This window comes from Poeciliopsis prolifica, unplaced genomic scaffold (genome assembly GCF_027474105.1).
Source record: "Poeciliopsis prolifica strain line A6 unplaced genomic scaffold, Auburn_PproV2 SCAFFOLD031, whole genome shotgun sequence".
In the NCBI taxonomy this organism is placed as follows: Eukaryota; Metazoa; Chordata; class Actinopteri; order Cyprinodontiformes; family Poeciliidae; genus Poeciliopsis; species Poeciliopsis prolifica.
The window spans coordinates 4787271-4806462 of NW_026562406.1; the positions used below are offsets into that span (position 1 = coordinate 4787271).

Sequence of the window (19192 nt, forward strand, 5' to 3'; positions counted from 1 at the left end):
TGAACGTTTTTTTTTTTTGTTTGTTTTTCCCCCCCAAGCTGCTGGCTTTTTAGGAAATACAAACCATTTTCATTTAACACTGAACAAAACAAATTGAGACTGTTTTAAGTCATGAAGCATCAGCGCATCAGCGCAAGTATAAAACAGGATTAAAATCTTGTTTTGGAAATTTAGCAAAACGTTGCCACTTCAAATTGACGAGATTACAAAGATTTCTCAATTAATGCAAAAGTAACTGCAGACAACCAGATGAAAGATACACCTGGAGAGAAAAGTTTGCAATTGCACAGGTACCTGAGCTCTCATCCTGATAATGTGTTGCTGTTATTGTAATCACCAAGTTATTGAAGGTTCACTGGTGGCAGGTCATGCGAAGTAAATCATTGCCCTGCTGACAGTAATAACAGCTGCCACCAACTGTGCATTTTAAGCAGGTGCCTTGTGCCTTATTTATCTTTCTGAATGACTTGAAAGACTAGAGGTGCAGAAGACAGAATCAAAGACGAACTCCTCCACATTACATTTTAACCTCAAAGTATGTTGGGCAGGGTAAAATTTTTCTATAGGCGCTCTCGGGTTGACTGCAAATGTGCCATTTGAGTGACAGTTGAACAATCATGATAGCATAAATGGGACAAGGTGAACTCTTATTCTTTTTTTTTCCCCACACAGAAAGTTATTTCTTATCATCCAGAATATGTCATGGTGTACTTTGGGTGTGCTTAACTTCCACTGACCTTTAGAGGGGGCTGATTATTTCCATCCACAATCTTCACCCGGCAATACGCTGCCAGCACAAAGGGAGATTCCAGACCTGCTGCTCTGATAATTTCAGCTCTCGCTGCAGAATGGAGAGAACCAAAACCTGCAATGCCCTGCCACTCCATTATCGCAGGGCTGCCTCCATCACCACCTTGACTGCAGTTACACTGTTAACTCTCACCTTGAGCGAGAGGCTTTTTCAGGACAAGTCTGTTTTCCTTTGTTCTGAGCGTTCTTAGAGGAACAGCGACCTCCACGTTGGTTTAATTTCTTTCTTTTGTAGGAAACCTTAGTCTAAATTCAGCTTTTGTGGTGGTAGTGTAACTACGACTGAAATAATAAAAGCAAATCCGACCCATGTTTCCATACGTCTATTCAGTGTAGATAAGTAATTACTCTAAGAATCAGTGACAAACCGATTGGCATCCATTTTAATTCCCAATAAAACAACTGGGAAACAACTTTATGGCTTTCCTTATCTAGTGGTATGAATATGATGCGATACAATGTTAAATTTCTCTTTGGAAGTGAGAAAGAAAGCAGAACATGGAAGTATGGCAAATGTCCATTAATCGTCATGATTTAAGAAATCAGTAAAAGGCTATTGAAACTTGATAATGTTCCCAGATAAGCTAAAATAAATAAAAAAAACTTAAAGAAACTAGAATCAAACAAACTGCATCAAAACTCACATTTATCTGGTCACTGAAGAGGAAAACAAGGTAGATAAGAAATCTCCAGAATGAGCTGTTAAACTTTGGAAAGTATGTCAAATAACAGAAAGTATTCCCTCTCCCACCATCACAAATGTAAATGGGACTTTGATTTGATTACCATTTCTGCAACAAACAATCCCGATAGGTTTGGTATGAAATGAAGGAAGAATATGTGGAAAAAACACCAAATTTCCCCTGTTATGTGATGCTGCGGGCCTATTTCACCTCAGAACACAATGGCTGCATTTTTAGAGCCTGTGGCCTCAAGGGCCATTTGAAAAGATTTCTACTCAAAATAAAAATCTTGCTTAGCTTGTCAGAAACCTCTAAGTTGTTTTTGGAGACATAGCCATCCTGAGCGGTCATCTCAATCCCCAGAACTAAATCCTTCAAAAAAACATTGGCCAACATTACTCTGGATGATCTAGATAGAAAAATAAAAGTGTAAAAAATAATTGTTAAGTATCCCGCTAAGGGCTCTTCTGCTGATAAAATACAATAAGTATTAACAGCCAGGGAACCAGTAACAGTGCCACTGGTGATTCTGTTAAAAAAAATAAATAAAAAATTTCTTAACGTGCGATTATTTTATTTTAGCTTATTTTTTTCAAATGCATAAAAACAGCAAATTATTAGTTGGATTTATCTAAACTAATCATTAGAGCAGAAACTCTGTACCAAGTTCTAATTTTCTGACCGTCCTCCCAGGTCGAACGAGACGGATTTGCTTTTCTCAGGAAAACTTTAGTCAGTGTCAGAAGAAGCCCGAACCTCAAGCCGAGAGCGCTGAAAAAGAGGGAATCCAAAGGGGACCAACAGGTCCTGATGTTGAGTAGATTCCTCTCCTGCTTGCGGTAATCTCATAATCAGTAGTTCTAGGGGGTCACATCTATCACCCAGGGAACAAATAAAAGTCTGACTGTGTCCTGCTCCAGATCACCTCAGGAGGAAATGTGAACCAGATAAATGATGGCCCTGTTTCAGGAGAGGCTCAGTCTGCTGCCAGCGATTTGTGGGCAACAAAGTAATTTCGATACTGTTCTTTGTATTGATAGATGAGGCTGAAATTTAATATAGAGCCAATTTACTGGTATGGGGTAGAGGAATGGAACTGCGGTTATCTTCCTTCTTTTTCCCCCTCTTCCCTCCAATCCAGCTGAAAATTAGACTCGGGAAGAGGACAAACAACACAAAGGGTAATATTTTTGACAAAGCTCTCCTATTAACTACCCCTTCTCCTCCTTAATACAAATCTTTCATGTGAGGAGATCACCTCCTGTACTGAGAAAGGTTGCATTACTCTTTCAATGTAACGATATTCACTCTTTGCAGGTTTGTTTTTGCTTATTTGTTACCTTAAATGTGTCAGATTATTAAATACATTACAATGTCAGGCGACAAATATAACATTAGTACATAGAAAAGCTGTTTTAAATAATGATTCATTTATATGGGGGGAAAAGCTGCCCATACCAGCCTAGCTTTATGTTAAAAATTATTCATACCCCTTGATTTAATCATGAGCTCATTTTGAAACCACGTTTTTTCAGTTTCATTATCCAAACCCAGACCTGATTACTGCCATACCAATAAAATAAAATAAAAAAATAATAATTAAAAATAACCTGTCTAAACACAAGAAGTGTGCTAAAGGATCATAGAAAGCAACTTGTGACGTAAGTGAAAAAAAGTCAAGCGGATTTTATTTATTTTTTTTTTTACAGTCATTTTCAACAACTGGAGAGAACGTGAAACAGTGGTAAACCTTCCCTATCAAAATTATTACAATAGCACATTGACAACTCATCCAGGATATCACAAACTCACAACATCTGACCCCACACTGCAGGCCTCACTTGGCTCACTTATGGTTTGTATTTATGATCAGGAAGAGATCATTGCTGAAGAACCAGCAATGGCATCCATGAGAAACTTCCAAAGCCAAAAACAACAGCTGACCAAAGAAAACACAAATGCCTGTTTCATTCTCTGGGAAAAATATTCTAAGGCCTGGAAAGACTAATGTGAACATTTTTGGAAGACACTGTGTGACACTGGCTGGCTTGAAACGCATCATTTCACAAGAAGAACAGGATGCACACAGTAAAAAAAAACTCTGCTACGCTTGTTCTGAATTAGAACAATTCTATAAAGAGTAAAATTCAATAATAATACATTAAATTCAAATTCAATGGCCAGTTGTCACAAATACTCCGCTAAGGGTAGAACAATCAGTTGTCAGGCCCAAACGAAAATGGGTTCAAGTTGCTTGTGTTGATTCGAAAACTGCACTTTTTTGTATTTGTTCAGTCTGCCTCCATCTGATATCAAATGAGTTTGTTGAGACACTCTTGACACATTCAAGAGTGACAAAAAAAATAAGCAAAAATAAAAGAAATCTGTTAGCGGTTCAATATGTTTTGCTAGCTCTTGTGACATATCGGCGTTCGCATTTGTTGTTTTCCAGGGGTCAGTTTGGAGCTCCACATGCAATTCAAGAAACAAATGGATAAAACACCAAAGCGGCTCAACAGATTCAAACGACAACTTTTTTCACAGCGGGAGTTCTTTATTTTACATTTCTGACGCCTGCAGGGACTTGAAACGCAGAGCTTTGTAAACAACACGAACACTCGCTGAGTCACAGCGAGCCCTGAAAACCTCCCAGAGAACTTGCTTTAACGCCGAGTAGAAGGCCTTGGAGGGAGCCCTGCAGCTGGAATACACTTTTCTTTTTCATGGTCCAATGCTGGATGTGCTGGGCAACCTGCTGTTCTTGTCATCTAACAAGAAACTGCTCGCTCCTCTGCCCACATGGTGATGGTGATGGTGGGAAAGAGAGATTGTCTGCTTCACCGGGGAACCCTGAGAGGTGTATGTGTGCAAAGACTTGAGAAGCTATCGCCTGCAGTTTTGTTGAAGGAAAGGTTAGGCGGATTATTCAAGAGGACATAGTTTGAAAATTGCAGCTAAATGAAATGTGTTTGGAAAATAGTTCCACTGACTACACTCCAGATTGCTTGGAATATGGGAGAAACCTGATCGCTTTATTAATCAGGTTACTTGGTCGTGTAATTGTCTTAAAAATGACAAAATTAGTACTAATCAGACCTTGATTAAACTACTGAGTTCTGCTTTCCACTCCAGAAGAGGAGTTGCTAGCATTCTAAATAAATTCACGCAGTTTAGTTTGTTTGTGATTCAGCAGCACGAACACATTTACATGATGGGTTAGGTCCGCTTTCTTGCACACATAAACGCATTTGCTGATGTCTGTGCTGAGTAACAACAGCTGGGAATGACAGATTCCAGACACAGTCGGGATGCTGACGCAGCAACACTGCCACCTGCAGACGACATTTGTACAGCATGCTGAAGTTTTACGTGCTGAAGTCAATGCAACTGATTTATATCCATCCATCCATCCATCCATCCATCCATCCATCCATCCATTCATCCATCCATCCATCCATCCATCCATCCATCCATCCATCCATCCATCCATCCATCCATCCATCCATCCATCCATCCATCTAAAGGATCTTCGTGCATCGGTTTTCCCACAGCATATGCTCATTTTCATTGTCAGCAATTAAAAACACACACACAAATGCAACAAAAAAATTAAAAACTCATAAGGCAACATTACACAGTAGCTTTCAAAGCGAGCCATCTGTCACAAAATCCTACACCACTTTTTTTTCTCCCTTCTTTTTTTGATGAGCAGGACAAAAGCAAGTGTTGGAAACCAGATGCTGGTGGCAAAGTGAAGAAGTTGCCAGAAAAAAAAAAAAAAAAAATCTAAAAACTCCTTCTCACCACCAACTGTTCGCACTGGTTTTGCAAAACTAATTGCTGTTCATAATTAACTTTCCAAGTACTGTATATTCAGTGGTTTGTTTTACTGTGATTGAGTAAAGGAAAGGCACAAAGTGTAGGATTAAAATATGTTCTATGAAACATGGAATTTAAGCTAACTCTGTATAAATGTCTGGATGAATAAAATACGAACAAAAACACATATGCAATTCAGTAACTTTTAGATAGCAAAATCCTATTTTAAAACAGAAATATCCATTGCATTTATAGAATTTTTAGTCATGGATTATTTCAAAATGGAAATAATCCATAAATAAATAATTTCTGTGCTACAACCATTAAGGTCCTTCATAAGTTGCTTCACAGGTGCTAAAGTTTCCTGAAGGTGTCAGAGAAAAACCTGATGGCTCTCCAGTTATTTTATCAGTAATTTTTTTTTATTATTATTTTTTACCTTTTGCAAAAATATGCATGCAATGAAATGAAATGTCACCCATCAATCTTATAATGGTCATATAAAGTTTGAAAACCACCAGGAGAAGGCTATTAGTGTCATGTTTCACTGCAATTTGGCTACAATTTGGAAGAGCCAGGCAGCAAAAAGGTATAATATTTTCTGTAATAAAAACTTGAAAAGTCTACCAAAAATATTGAAAATTAAATATGCTGGTTATGTCTGTGCAGAAACAATCACAATCACAAATAATACATAGTGCAAACAGCACTATTTTACACTTTATAGTCAACATTTTTAAATAATGTTCTCAATATTGCACTTCCATTTTAGATATGAGTGTATACGTTTCTTGGTAATACCTCATACTGACACCACTCACTTCACAGGTACATTGACAGTGAATTTGATGAGTTTTTAACATTTTTTTTCAAACCTCAACACTGCAGTAGCTCAATGGTCGTCTCTGCAGGGAAACCACAAAGCTTCTTGTTTTGTGACAAACTATTCCTGACCAAAATGTGTTTTTCACTTTTCTCTTAAATAAAAAAGGAAATATTCCCACCTGTTCTCATGCGTTTTATTTATTTTTTGCCTCTTTTATTATTAATAACTGCGGAACTTTTGCTCAGCCTCGTGGTAAAGGGGGACTAAATCAAGGTGGGACTGTTTGGGGCGTGTGGGAAGCTTCCTGTTTTGAAAATTAAACAACTGGTGTCATTAGTTCAGCGCTCAGTGGGAGATTGCATCAACTTCTTTCGCTTTAGGTAATGCAGAATGCTTTCTATGAATAAAGTCAGCATGTAAATACGTTTAGCCAGGATTTCCGGCTCTGATGCTAATGCTAGCAGTAGTTTTAGCCGTGTATAAGACAGCTAAATGACAGAGCTAATGAACGCAAAGTCGCGTTGACGTGAAGCTAACGATTGTTTTTGACAGCACAGATATTAGCCTTAAGTCCTTTCCTGAGAAAAATAGTCTGAGCACATTTTAAGCCAGTTTCACTGAATACGTCCACTTATTGTCCAGTTCTCTGTCTCTGGCACGCAGAGGTGCAGACGGTGGGGAGCCATGCCTTTCCTCCATGGGTTCCGACGGATCATCTATGAGTATCAGCCGCTTGTTAACGCTGTCATGCGTGTGGTTGGGGTAGAAGAAGAAGAGAGCAATAATGAAAACAGGTAAAGCGAAAAAAAAAAACAACTTCATGTAAAGGACGATTCACTTTCAAGATGAGCTGTTTCTGCTTTCAGTAAACTCAAGAGAATCTCCTCATTCTAATGTTTTACACTGAAAACTTGACTCATTAGAGTGGTTTTTACTATTACTGTTTTTAAACATGTCTTGTTTCTTCTGTATTGTGAAAAGTCCAGAGGAAGAGTCCAGTCGGTGTAGCTCTTTGGTGGAGCTGCTGGAGCAAGAGTCCCAGTCTGAGGTGTTCCTGGAAGGCATCAGCTATGCCCTGTTTAAGGTGGCAGAGAGGGGACTGGTGTGTGCAGCCAAGACCCTCCTACAATATGGAGCTGATATCAATTTTGAAGGTAAGCATTCACAGGTTGTTTCACAGATGCCACTTCTTTTTTCATGAGTGTGGAGTTTGTACAACTCTGACAAATTTATGAACAGTGGAGCAAAGTCATCAGCCACTGTGTAATAGTGAAGGGATAGACTTATTGTTTTTTTTTTTGCTCCTATATTTTTGGAGCCCTCAAAAATGGACAAATTTGTGAAGTTTTGGTTAATTATCATTGAAGTTTTGCACACAAGTAAGTAAAAGAATTATTAGAAATACTTGTGAAGTTTAGTCCTACCCTCCTTCATCACTTCAGCCTGAATGATGAAGTTTCTTTGTGATCTATTCTGTCCCATTTGCAGGAAAAGAAAGGAAAAATAAACAACAGCACTTCTGCATTTCTCTATTAATAAGAACAATCACAGTTAAATAAATAAATAAATAAACTTTGTTCAGCACTGGACTAATAAGGCTGGATTTTTTGGGGGGGCTCACTAGTTGGTTTTTTGAAGGAAAAATGTAAAGTTATCAACTGTGCTTTCTCTGGTCTTGACCACAGCCCTGCTTATCTTCCTATGCTCTTCCCCTCACTTGGTCAAGTCCCTCAGTATCTGTTTGCACCAACATTTTTCAGATTTCGACTGCTTATGCCTTCACAGGGGGTTTATTTACACTTCTATACCAATATAATGATTATTTAGATACAGAGCTCATTCAGCCATTCAGCTACTGATAGAAATCAATGGATTTTTCCTTAGACACCTTTGAACCTGAAAGTAAAGATTCTTTATGAATCAATTTCCTATATGCAAAGCTCTATTCTGTAGCTTCATCACTAGATGAAGCTTGAGAGGACCTTTCTGATGATCTTTGCTTGTCCAAATATTCACACACCATACAGAAAGCAAGACATACCACTGACGTCACTGTGCAGCAACAGATTCTTTCTATGTTGCTACACAACCAGGCCTCAGCTTAAACTTTGCTGTAGTGACCTCTTGTGGTTTAAGATATCGGTGTCCTGTGGGACATAATTAGTGGATCCATGCAGAGGCTCCTTTATTCGCCTCTCGCTTCTCCTGAATATTTCTTTCCTGTGTGTTGGCACTGACAAATGTTCTGACAAAGCATGCAAAGTGCTCCAGATTCCCTGTTTTCTGGTTTTTCCTCTTAAATCTATTCATACTCAGAATATAGGTCACAAGATTTCAGAGAAGCAAAGCAAATATAGGAACTGTTTATTAGATTGAAAAAAAATCACTTTGAAGATTATTATGTTTCTTCCTCTGCCTAGACCCTGTGTCATACTACAATCCTCTACATATAGCCGTTTTAAGGAACAGGCCAAACATGGTGAGGCTGCTGGTTGGACATGGAGCGGACATTGAAAAGAGGGACAGGGTGAGTTTCTATCTTGCTTTGTCCCAATTAATCGCCTTCCTGAATCTGTATCATAAACAGCATCTACTACACATCTGCAGATCCACGAGAGCAGTCCCTTGGACCTTGCGAGTGAAGAGTCAGAGAGACTGCCTTCCCTGATCACATTGCTGGACCTTGGTGCTGATGCAAATTCAAGGGACAAACATGGTATGTTGGACCGCCTTGCTGAAGCACATCAGCTCATACATCTATTCACTCTAAAGTGTTATTGCTTTGGTCGCTTTCTTTAAAGGGAAAACGCCTTTGCTCCACGCATTAGCCAGCAGCGATGGACTGACCGTGCACAACACAGAGAACATCCGGCTTTTACTGGAGAGAGGTACTGCTGACTCTTAAATGGTCTCCAGCTTGATTGGTCAAGTGTTGACTCAAACTTCAAATGCTACAAGTATAATTAATTTAATCTCATCTGATCAAAGCATTGGCTGTGGGTTTTGATCAAGGCTTGCTTTAAATGATCAGATCCCTTAAAGAAACTCAGCCTCTGGTGCTTGTCTCCTGTATAGTATTTTATGCATATAAAATGTGTCACTTGTTTTTGTGCACAAAACTGTTCTGGAAACCATCCATATTGTTTTGAATTTCTATCAAAACAATGGATTTATGTCACCTATGTAGAGATGAGTGATATAAACAAAAACATATATATATATATCCCAACAGAGATTAATAAACACATATTTCAATAGATAGCAATAAACACATATTTCCCTTCTGGACAAAAGGGACATAAACATGTAACTGTTATTGACATAAAAGTTTTGACTTTACAGCCAGTTTTGAGGTTTTTAAACATCATTAATTGGAATTTATTGTTTCCATAATAAATCAAAATTATAACAAGACATTCTTTACAATAATAATAACTATTAGGAAAATTGTCCATTCTTCACTGTCAAGAACAACTGATGCTTCAGCATCCTGAATGTGCAAAATGGTGAGTCAGGTAGAACTTAGTCACAGTACTAATGAAGACCACAAAAATGTGATTAATCCTGGTGATTTAGTGCATGCTAAAGCTGTTCAGAACCCTTATGCAACCAGCATGATAGCACAGCTTCAACAACAACCTTATCTGTTGTAGAACATTCTGTCCAACTTGGTTGTTATTGAAACGGTTCAAGTTCTGATCTATGACACTCCTGCAAGGCATGAGGCAGAGACACGCATCTTTTATTATCTAGAACAAAACTCGCAGTTGGTTGTACAAAATGGGTCAAAATACAATCTCGCAAAGTAGTTTCAGAGTTCTGAGAATCTTGCAGAGCAAACTTCTAATCATTTTCCTGGGAGAAATTCTTTGACTCCACCGCACAATGGCTGAGGGGGAGCACAAGTCTCCGCGATGATTGTTCAGCCTCAAGAAGAAAATTAAAACCGCCATCAGGGGTCGTCTGAGGCAGCCTTACAAAAGCTAAGAAAAAAAAAAGACAGAAAAAAAAAAAACAATTGCTTCTGCAGCTGACTCCCCTGATTATTCACAAGCCGGCAGCCTCTTTAAATCCTTGAGGATCAGGAGGAAGGTTTGGGTTCAGTTTAGGCTATGGCAGCTCTTCCAAGTAAGTTTCAGATATTTCCTATGAAGAGTTTGTTTAATCTCTGTTGGGATTTTTTTTTTTCATACCTTGTGTTTGAACTCTGTATATCTGAAACAATATGAAACATATTTTGCTGTCTTAAACTTAATAAAGCCACGCTGGTGTTAAGAAATGTTTGCTGAAAACAACTTAGGAACTTTGAATGAAATAAAAACTATGTAGCTGCCAAATGCATGAACCTACCTGATTATTGGTTTTAGCAGAGGTTTGTGTTATTTCATCCAAACAGCCCAAGAAAACAATAAGTTAATACAAGAAATAATTTCTTGAATTTGTTCTAACGTTTTTCAGTCATGCAGTGCAAACTTTGTTTGATTTTGTTACATTCCAACCTCATGTTAGAGCATAACTATAAAGTAGAGCAGAACAGACTTATGGGTTTTACTTATTTATTTTTTTTACTGAAAGTGTAAGCTGAAAAAATTACAAATTAATGATCCGAGATCCTATCAGTCTGAGCTTGAGCTGTGTGCAAAAAACTTCTGATCCTGTAGAGATATGCTCCAAAACACTTGTAGCTATATATAGTACGCAGCAATCAGTGGTTCTCTAAAGTATAGGCTCAAGAGGGCTGATTGCCGATGCACACCACTTTTAAGGTTTTTTTTTTTAGCCATCGGGTAAAAAAATCTGGAAAACCGCATATCCTATTTTTATTTCCCTTCACAGTAGCGATTTAATTTATTTTGGTTTGTCACACGAAAGGGCAATAAAATGCGATGAGGTTTTATAGATGCAAGAATACATTCGGGGTTTATGTATTTTTATCTGCTTGTTGTTGCTGCATCCCTTGTTTCAAGGGGCCGACGTCACCGCTGCCACTGTAGATGGCGAAACGGTGGAGTCATCCTTGGTGTTCCTGGTGAAGGAGGCTCTGGACGCCAGCGCTGAGGATGCCGCAGAGATCGGCAAATTCTGCCTCAAAGCCACGCAGCTCCTGCTGTCCCACGGGGTGGACCCCAGCTGCTGCCTGAACGAGGACGGCGATTCCTCGCTTACGCAGACGAGCCTGGAGCACTTCGACTTGCTCTTTCCTCTGGCTGTGCTCCTGCTCCAGAGCGGAGCCTCTCTGGTCTGCTCCCACCACAGTTCCTCCTGTTGGTCGGGTTACAGTCTGCTCTTCCAGAGGCTTCAAACCGCCCTGCTGCGCTGCACCGATCAGAGTCACGCCACTGAGCTCTTGGAGCAAGCGGAGATGTTGCTGGACTTGGCGAGGGTAAATGTCCCAAAGCTGAATCTGCCTTCGAGGGTGGAGCTCCCTGTGGCCAACCTGGACTCTCACCCGTACGCCCAGGCTCTAATAGGCCTACACAATCGCGTAGTGGAGCGTGAAGGAAGCCCCCCGCCTCTACGTTGCCTTTGTAGGGCATTCATAAGGAGCTTCTTACAGCCCTGGCCACTGGTGGACAGAGTAAAAGCATTGCCTTTACCAGACAGACTGAAAGAGTTTCTGCTTCCAGAGCTCACCTACACCCCAAAGGCTGGCTGGGCCTGCTTCAAGCCCCAACACACTCAGGGTTAGTAGAAAGTAAATACCCTGAAATGAAATTGTAAATTTAGCTGTAATGTTTGAGAATTAAACAAAAGGTGACAAAACCTTCATGCCTTTTTTGTTCAAATTTTTTTTAATTTTCCCTTGTCCCAGACCCCCCTTCTTTTTTTTCTTTTTTTTTACATTGAAATACTAATATTTTTACAATCTTTTTTTGTCTGTTTGTACAGCTAAATGTAAATAATTTAAAATGCTTCAGTACAAAATGAAACCACGTGATGGCAGTGTTGAATCAGCAGCACAAGCAATGACCTAAGATTTTTATTTTTTTGTCCATTAATCTCGTTCCGTTTGAGTCGAATCCATCAATATCTTACGGCCTTTTTGTAGCGATGCTGTGTTGTGTAATTTATGTATGTTTTTCCATGTCGTATTGGAATAAAAAATGTGATCAACACTTTTCTATTGGCTCGTCTTTCCACTTCTTTGCATCCCGTAAAAAAAAACTGCTCCTTCCTTTAATTGTCCAGTAGGTGGCGGTATAGCGCCGGATAGGAGTGCTGCACTCGCAGGATACCTGCACAAGGGGAATAATTAATGCCATGTATGTACCACATGGTTGTGCTCACACACAGAACCTCAGAATAGCTGCTAAATAAAGCGGCGCGAGTTAAAGGCGGCAGCACAGCAGGACGAGTCTCTGCCTTTTGTAGCTTTGACATAATGTGGCTGCTGAAGTAGAAAGCTTCACCAAGCATTCCTAATGTTTCTGATTAAATACAGATGAATTCTCCTCTTTCCCTCACACTCGGCTTGTTCAGCACCGCTTCAGCAAAGAGAAACGCATTAAAAAAAATAAACACGCACTACGACGGTATAGGAGGGACCATAGGATGCACATGTGTTCATGTATGGGAGTGCGTGTGCCGACTAAACTAAATAGGACATTGTGTGTTATACAACTAACCCCTTCCTGACATTGCTGAAGCTGGAGTGGCTCCAAGGCTTGCAGGCGCTCCAGCTCCTCTTGGTTATCTAGGTCACAGCCTCTGAGGAGAAGAGCCTCAGCAGCAGCAGCAGAGAGCTGCATGACACACGCTTCACTCTCCTGTCCGTCTGAATCTGCCTGCATGCTCTTGACAAAACCTCAACGCTGGCCCTGGTCGGACGAGGGAGGGAGGGAAGATGGGAGGCGGTTGTAAGAGAAAGAGAGAGAGAGAGAAAAAAAAATTAGAGATACACGGTCAGAAGGCATGGAACGGTTGAGAGAGTGCGCTCATAGAGGACATATGAAAGAAAGCACCATTGGTTTAGATGTGCACCATACATTAGCTGGGGCAGCATAATCCTGACCACGCAGACGTGCACAGCAGTGACAGAAACAAGCCTCTTCCACGGTCTCCAATTCCTGCTCGTGGAAGGTGATGGAACAGAGATAGTGGGGGGGAGGGCTAAGCCAGTAACTCTCCATCCAACGTTTATTGGAAAAACAGTGCGAGTGAAGCTCTGTACTGAAATTAGTTATTGATCTATCCGCTCCCCGAAGCCCGTGGGTCTTTCCCAGCACACCTGCTTATTCTCTGATAGCCTTTTCTCTTACCGTTATAAAGCGAGGGTCTCTGAGGGCCTGTACTTTGTTTAGTATTTTGTACCATACCTGGTTAATTTGTCCAAAGTAGTTTACAAATTGTTTCAATATAAGATTGGAATAATAGCTAAGTGCTAACCAGAAAGGTTGAAATACAAAGCTTTTGAGCAATGTAAAATTGTTGAAGTAAAATAGAAACAATTATTATTTTTTTTATAGTTGGATGATGATCGTTATGAAGCCCTATCATTCCTAATGATTAATCTGTTTCATGATAAAGCAGATGAATCACAATCAGCTCAGAAGAGGTTAAGAAATTCAACAACACTTTCTTGGGAAGCAAACGGGCCTTAGCTGCTGCGCCTCTCTAAAAAAAGAAAGGCTCCACCCTAAGTTGGACTTCAGGAAGGCTGTAGCCCAGGGCCCCTGGGTTCTGGGTGGCCCAAATCTTTTTTTTTATTTTTTTTTTTTTTTTTTTTAATGAACAGATGTTTTGATGAATTCCAAGTCCATATCGGTCTGAGATATTTTGGATTTTTTTGGATTTGGATTTTCATGTAGCAAAACAATACAAAAGCAGTTTCACGGTTCCACCTCTGAACCAACCCTCCACTCGTAGGATCTCAGACTTAACAGAAAGCTTCTTTGATTTTGGTATATTTCAGGGACTGCATTACATCACCACATACAGGCTGGGCATATTTACTGCATCCGTCTGTCCATTGCTAACTTTTTGAACATGTGAAAATATTTCTTGAAATGAAAGTGGATTTATAAGGAATTTTTTGGAGATAAATACAAAAATAATATTCAATAAAGATTCTGTTGATTTGTATGCATACATTAAACAGTTGTAAAATTTACTCAGACTTCTTACGTCAAATTGTGGGATGGATGTGCCACTGATAGTTGGTTACAGAAAGGATTAACCTCCCCAAAAGTCCTGGTGCTCATGAAAAGTGGGTGACGTTCTCAAAGCGAAGACGGCAGACTTTTGTTACATTCAAAGTTTTTGTTACTACCATAAAGCATTTGAACCTCATGGTAAGGAAGGAAGAAATAACCTAAAGTCGAGGGAATAAGATAGTTTATGCCACATTGACAGTTGAAAACTGACAATCACCAGCCACTGGTTGTGAGTATAAAGTTTCTCAAGTTAGAAAATTTGTTTACAGTGAAAATATGTCCCGCTTGGTGCAAACGCCCGTTCTGCTTATTTACTCAAGATGATCGACCGTAGAAGCAACTTCTTTTTCTCTCAGTGTCTGAGCCAGAGGAATTACAGATTTTATCAGTATCTTCATTTCCCTCCCACTAACCGCATGTGTGGAAGTGGTTTGGAGTGACATTTAAAGTCTGAACAGAGAACCATTAACTTAAACAGACTTTGAGTTCAAAAGCCTTGACAGAAGTTTGACAGCTAGATTGCTGTGTTGGAGTGAAACAACTCTAATTCAGACTGATTGTACTGGCAAGATTGAGACTTTCAGCAGCTTTTATTCACTTTTGCCATCTTTCACTAAAATGTTTTGGTGGCAGAGTTAGTTGGAGAACAGGGAGTGCTGGCTCACGCCCTTGCAAATCAGATAATCTTACCAGACAAATTATTTTATCAGATTATCTTACTAGATCATTTCTAAAATTATTTCATTCAGCACTGTGGCCAATTACTAGCACACTCAGCTCATAAAACTTTTAAAAATCTGGGTAGGGTGCTAGTTTGCTGTGTCTCCAAACCACTGCTCTGTGACAACATTTCTCCAGATATCTTCCTCGTCTGATTGGAGTTGTTCAAGGGGAAAGTGTAGATCTCTATGGCTTACCTCAAGATGCATCACTTCTTACTCCTCTCTTTGCCTGGCTTGTCAGTGTAGGAGGAGAGCCATGCCACAGTTTCCATTTCTGGATAGTGCACCTGTGAGATGTTAGGACAATATATTCTAAACTAAATGTCTCTTAAACTTCTCCACAACTGTATCCCTGACCACTCAGGAGTGTTACTTGGTCTTCATGAGGCTGTCCCTTAAACATCTGATGCCTTCATAGACCACTAGATTTATTTAGATTCCACATAGATGGACTCAAATAAGAGAACTTTAGAATCGGTTGCATTGGATTTTGTTTAGGGGTATCAGTCAAGGCGCTAAATACACATGCATAGATTTTTATTTATTTATCTTTAAAGTTAAGTGTGTATCATGGTCATTTTCCCTCATAAGTATGGACTACTTCATGTTTTATCACCTTGCACCCCAAAATACAGCTTGTAGTGTGTGGTTAAATTTGACCAAATGTGGAAAGGTTCAAGAGGTATGAGTATTTTTGCAAAGGACTTTAGATTTGTGTAAAGTGAACCAGTGGTATTTGTGGGGGTTAGAGGCCACAATTGCCCTCAAATAACTGAAATCATCACAACCATGTAGTACAAAAATGCTGAAAGTGCTTTTGTTAATCGTTCAAAAACCAAGTGTAACTTAGTATGAATTAATACACACATTGAAAACCTGTCCTAATACTATCGCGCTAGCTAACGTCCACTTTCTTCCTTTTCTCCATTCTTGAGGTTACGGCCAATCAGCATCAAGGAAAATGAATGGCACTCCAGGATTGGCTGCTTTGCAAATACCAGCCAGTAGTTCATAGCACCTAGATATTTCACCTTCCCAAGCTGCATTTTCTTATATTTCCGAGATGCTCTACAATAGATCCACCAATTGATTAATTTTCTGCAAATAATTAGGAGCTACATTCCACAGAAAAGTCCATGTATAGGCAAATCTGCGAATGGTGAACCATAAATGGGCAGGGTCCACTGCAATGTTTGTGGCTAAAATAGATTCAGGACATTTTCATGAACAAATTAGGAAGAGCAAAGTCCAAAAGCAATCTTTTTTATGAAACAAGTAGTAAACAGAAACTTAGTCAAAAGTTTGAAGTTTTCTTTTTTATGAAAAAAGTAAACAGATCAAAGTTTTTTTCCAAGAAATATTAGATCGCATGTTTCTCACCAAGGGAAAAAAAAAAAATCTGTTGAAATTGTACTTTCAGAAAAGCATCCTGCTGATTTTCCTCTCTTTCTCTTTAGGAAACGTGAGTTCCTTGCTCGGCCCTGACCTTTTTATTCACAACTCCATCAACTACTGAAAGGCTCAACGTTTTATTCAGGGCCTTTTTCCTTTTACCCCCCTTCTCCTCTGAGTGCCGCCCGTGCTGAGGGAGCATCTCTCCATCTTTCTCTAGACATTGTCTAGACACGGGATAATTGCAGACATCACCGAACACTCAGCTGCTGGCCAAGAACCCCATGGGAGTTGAGGTGGACTTCGAAAGGAGTCAACCATCAGTCAGCAAAGGGGCTCGCAAGAACCCCTCAAAGACAGTGTGCGTGCTTTTTACTATTTACTGTATGTTTCAGATTTAAGTGCAAGGAAGGAGAAAAAGAAACTGAGAAATGCGTAGCTGCAGATGGGGTGACTTCATGCGAAAAAAATGCACCCCGTTCCTTTCTTTTGCCGCTCCTGCGTTCGATGGAGCACACCATTCTTCACATCTACCAGCTTCCACGTGTTTTATCTTCTAGAAAATTGCTGTTTGGGTGAGAGAAAAACTGTGTGTGTGTGTGTGTGTGTGTGTGTGCGTGTGTGTGTGTGCGTTTGGAGAGGGTGAGAGGGGGGTGGTTTCTGAGAGACGTGTCGCAGGCTGCTGGGTTCAGCTAGAGCGCAAACTAATCTCAGAGTGGGGGTGGAAGAGGATGCAGAATAACTGAATCTTGTTGGGGCAGGCCACCTTCTCATTCTGCTCCAGGTGTCTTTTCCTGCTTCAGCCTGACAAATACCGGCTGCCGTTCTCACCAGTCGCTACAGGTTCACTCTCTGTCGCATGCTTAGATAAGAGACTTTTGAAGAATTGTTTAGCAAACCTCCACATATTTCCAAACCCCACAATTACTGCGTGTCATTCATCCAAACTTTTGAATGTCGCACTAGTCTAAAAATGTCTGTATCGATTTGCTCAAACGGGCTTGTTTATTTATTTTTTTTTTTTTTTTAACCAGACCCCAAAAAAGTAAAGTCACTCTCTTTTACACTCAGGATTTCTAAGTGGAACAACAAAATGTGCAAACTCTGCCCTGATTCCTGTTTTTAGAACTTCAGAAAGTCCACCATCCTCCACATCCCTACTACTGACGCCATTTCACTGAAATTCCAGACAACTGGCGCCTGAGCTTTGCCTCCAAGAAGGACATGATGAATAGGACACACCCTTGGTATGCTGGTGAATGGCAGAATATACAGCACACACTGCAGTGAAACAGCCTAGATTCATTACAGCCTCCAGACCTCGCTCCCAGCTCTTCTCTCTCTCTCTCTCTTTTTGCTTTTTCTCCCCCTGATGTTTCACGCAACTCGCTTCGCCTGTTTCTTTTGAAAGAGAGAGCCTGAATCTGAGTGAAATACTCTGAGGCACCAGCAAGGCGAGCTACAGCTCTTTTCCAGAGCTGCTGGTTCCTGATCCACCTCTTTGTTGTGGTCTATGCATGCCTTCCCTGGTCACGTGACGCCGTCTCCATAGCAACCCCGGTTTGAGTAATCATTTGCGTTACGACCTTTATTCCCTTGAGGAAAGGGGAAGGGAGGGGGAGAGTGAGTCTGAGCCTGGAGAAAGAGGGAGCAGGAGCAAAAAGAAAAGGCAGGCAGAAGGGGAGCGGTGGAAAGAGGCACAGGGAAGGAAAAACAGGCAAAAATAAAAAAAACGGAGAAAAAAATGTTGCCCTGTTTTTGCCTCCGTGTTCTGAGTTTCATCTTTATGTCTGAATATTTTAGCCAAGATTGACTCCAAGTATTCAAGCAAACTCATTGCTTTGTTTTTGTCTTGCTGTCTTTTTGTAGTGTGAATCACTCTGTGACTCAGTCAGGCTGGCTTTGAGCGAGATCTGGCATGGATGCTTCATTAAGACGTTCATACACACCAACACACGCATCCTGGCACTTCTATCGGTCACAGAACTTTGTTTTGACTTCTGATCGTTTTAGTCGAGACATTAATGCCTTACCCAGACATTTACCCTAGCCCTAGCTGACAATAGATGCCTAACCCTAACCAAAACTTAATTCACACCACACCTCTAAACCTAGCTAGCATTCAAACAAATCCCAACTGAAAAAAAAAAAGCAAGGACCAGATAAATGTTCCCACTTTTCACAAATGACCTCCATTTTTAGGGGAAAATGCCTAGAACGGTCCTCACACACACACACACACACACACACACACACACACACACACACACACACACACACACACACACACACACTTTACAGTGACTTCCATTTGTTTTTCATTCATTTTTACAGCCTGAACTTAACCATATTAAAGTACATTACTAACCCTGTCCCTAACCAAGTTCATACATTAGTCCCAGATCTAACAGTAGCCCAAAAACAGCCCCTCTTCTGATGGGGACCCTGTAAATAGCAGCCAGTCCTCACAACCTATTATTTGTTGGAAAAATGGTCCTTTCACCATATGAGCTACAAGGCTGCACGTACTCACATACGCGGTTGTTAGGACATCATATTGACTGTGTAACCTCATTTGTCCCTATCTGTAACCCTGTATTGGTATATAGATAAGCCTTACCTTAAGTTAAACTTTATTCACACTTTAATCCTAACCCTAATGCATCACCCTAAAGACAATAACCCACCATATTAGGACTGGGCTTTGATCACCTTAAAGTCCGGAGCTCGTAAGAGGAAGAATTACACCGGCTGGTAAGTTTGGACATCCCTGTTACATTGCATTGC

General features: G+C 40.2%; 1 protein-coding gene across 2 annotated transcripts; it reads left to right on the top strand.

Moving 5' to 3' along the window:
* The first annotated feature begins 6412 nt into the window (after nucleotides 1-6412).
* Nucleotides 6413-12260, top strand: asb6 (ankyrin repeat and SOCS box containing 6). Of its 2 annotated transcripts, none has more exons than XM_055050596.1 (7): nucleotides 6413-6518; nucleotides 6802-6932; nucleotides 7120-7292; nucleotides 8559-8665; nucleotides 8746-8854; nucleotides 8940-9026; nucleotides 11106-12260. In XM_055050596.1, exons 2-7 carry the CDS (start codon nucleotides 6823-6825, stop codon nucleotides 11825-11827), a joined length of 1308 nt encoding a protein of 435 aa, XP_054906571.1. In that variant the 5' UTR covers nucleotides 6413-6518; nucleotides 6802-6822; the 3' UTR covers nucleotides 11828-12260. The 2 variants fall into 2 exon arrangements, with proteins under 2 accessions (XP_054906571.1, XP_054906570.1); XM_055050595.1 differs by having other exon boundaries at nucleotides 6422-6518; nucleotides 6781-6932.
* The last annotated feature ends 6932 nt before the right edge of the window (nucleotides 12261-19192 follow it).

Excerpts from the sequence above, each read along its gene's own strand:
- asb6 (XM_055050596.1), top strand. The coding sequence starts at position 6,823 with ATGCCTTTCCTCCATGGGTTCCGACGGATCATCTATGAGTATCAGCCG. Across the intron at positions 7,293-8,558 it reads AGCTGATATCAATTTTGAAG|ACCCTGTGTCATACTACAAT; the intron begins GTAAGCATTCAC and ends TCCTCTGCCTAG. Across the intron at positions 8,855-8,939 it reads AAATTCAAGGGACAAACATG|GGAAAACGCCTTTGCTCCAC; the intron begins GTATGTTGGACC and ends CTTTCTTTAAAG.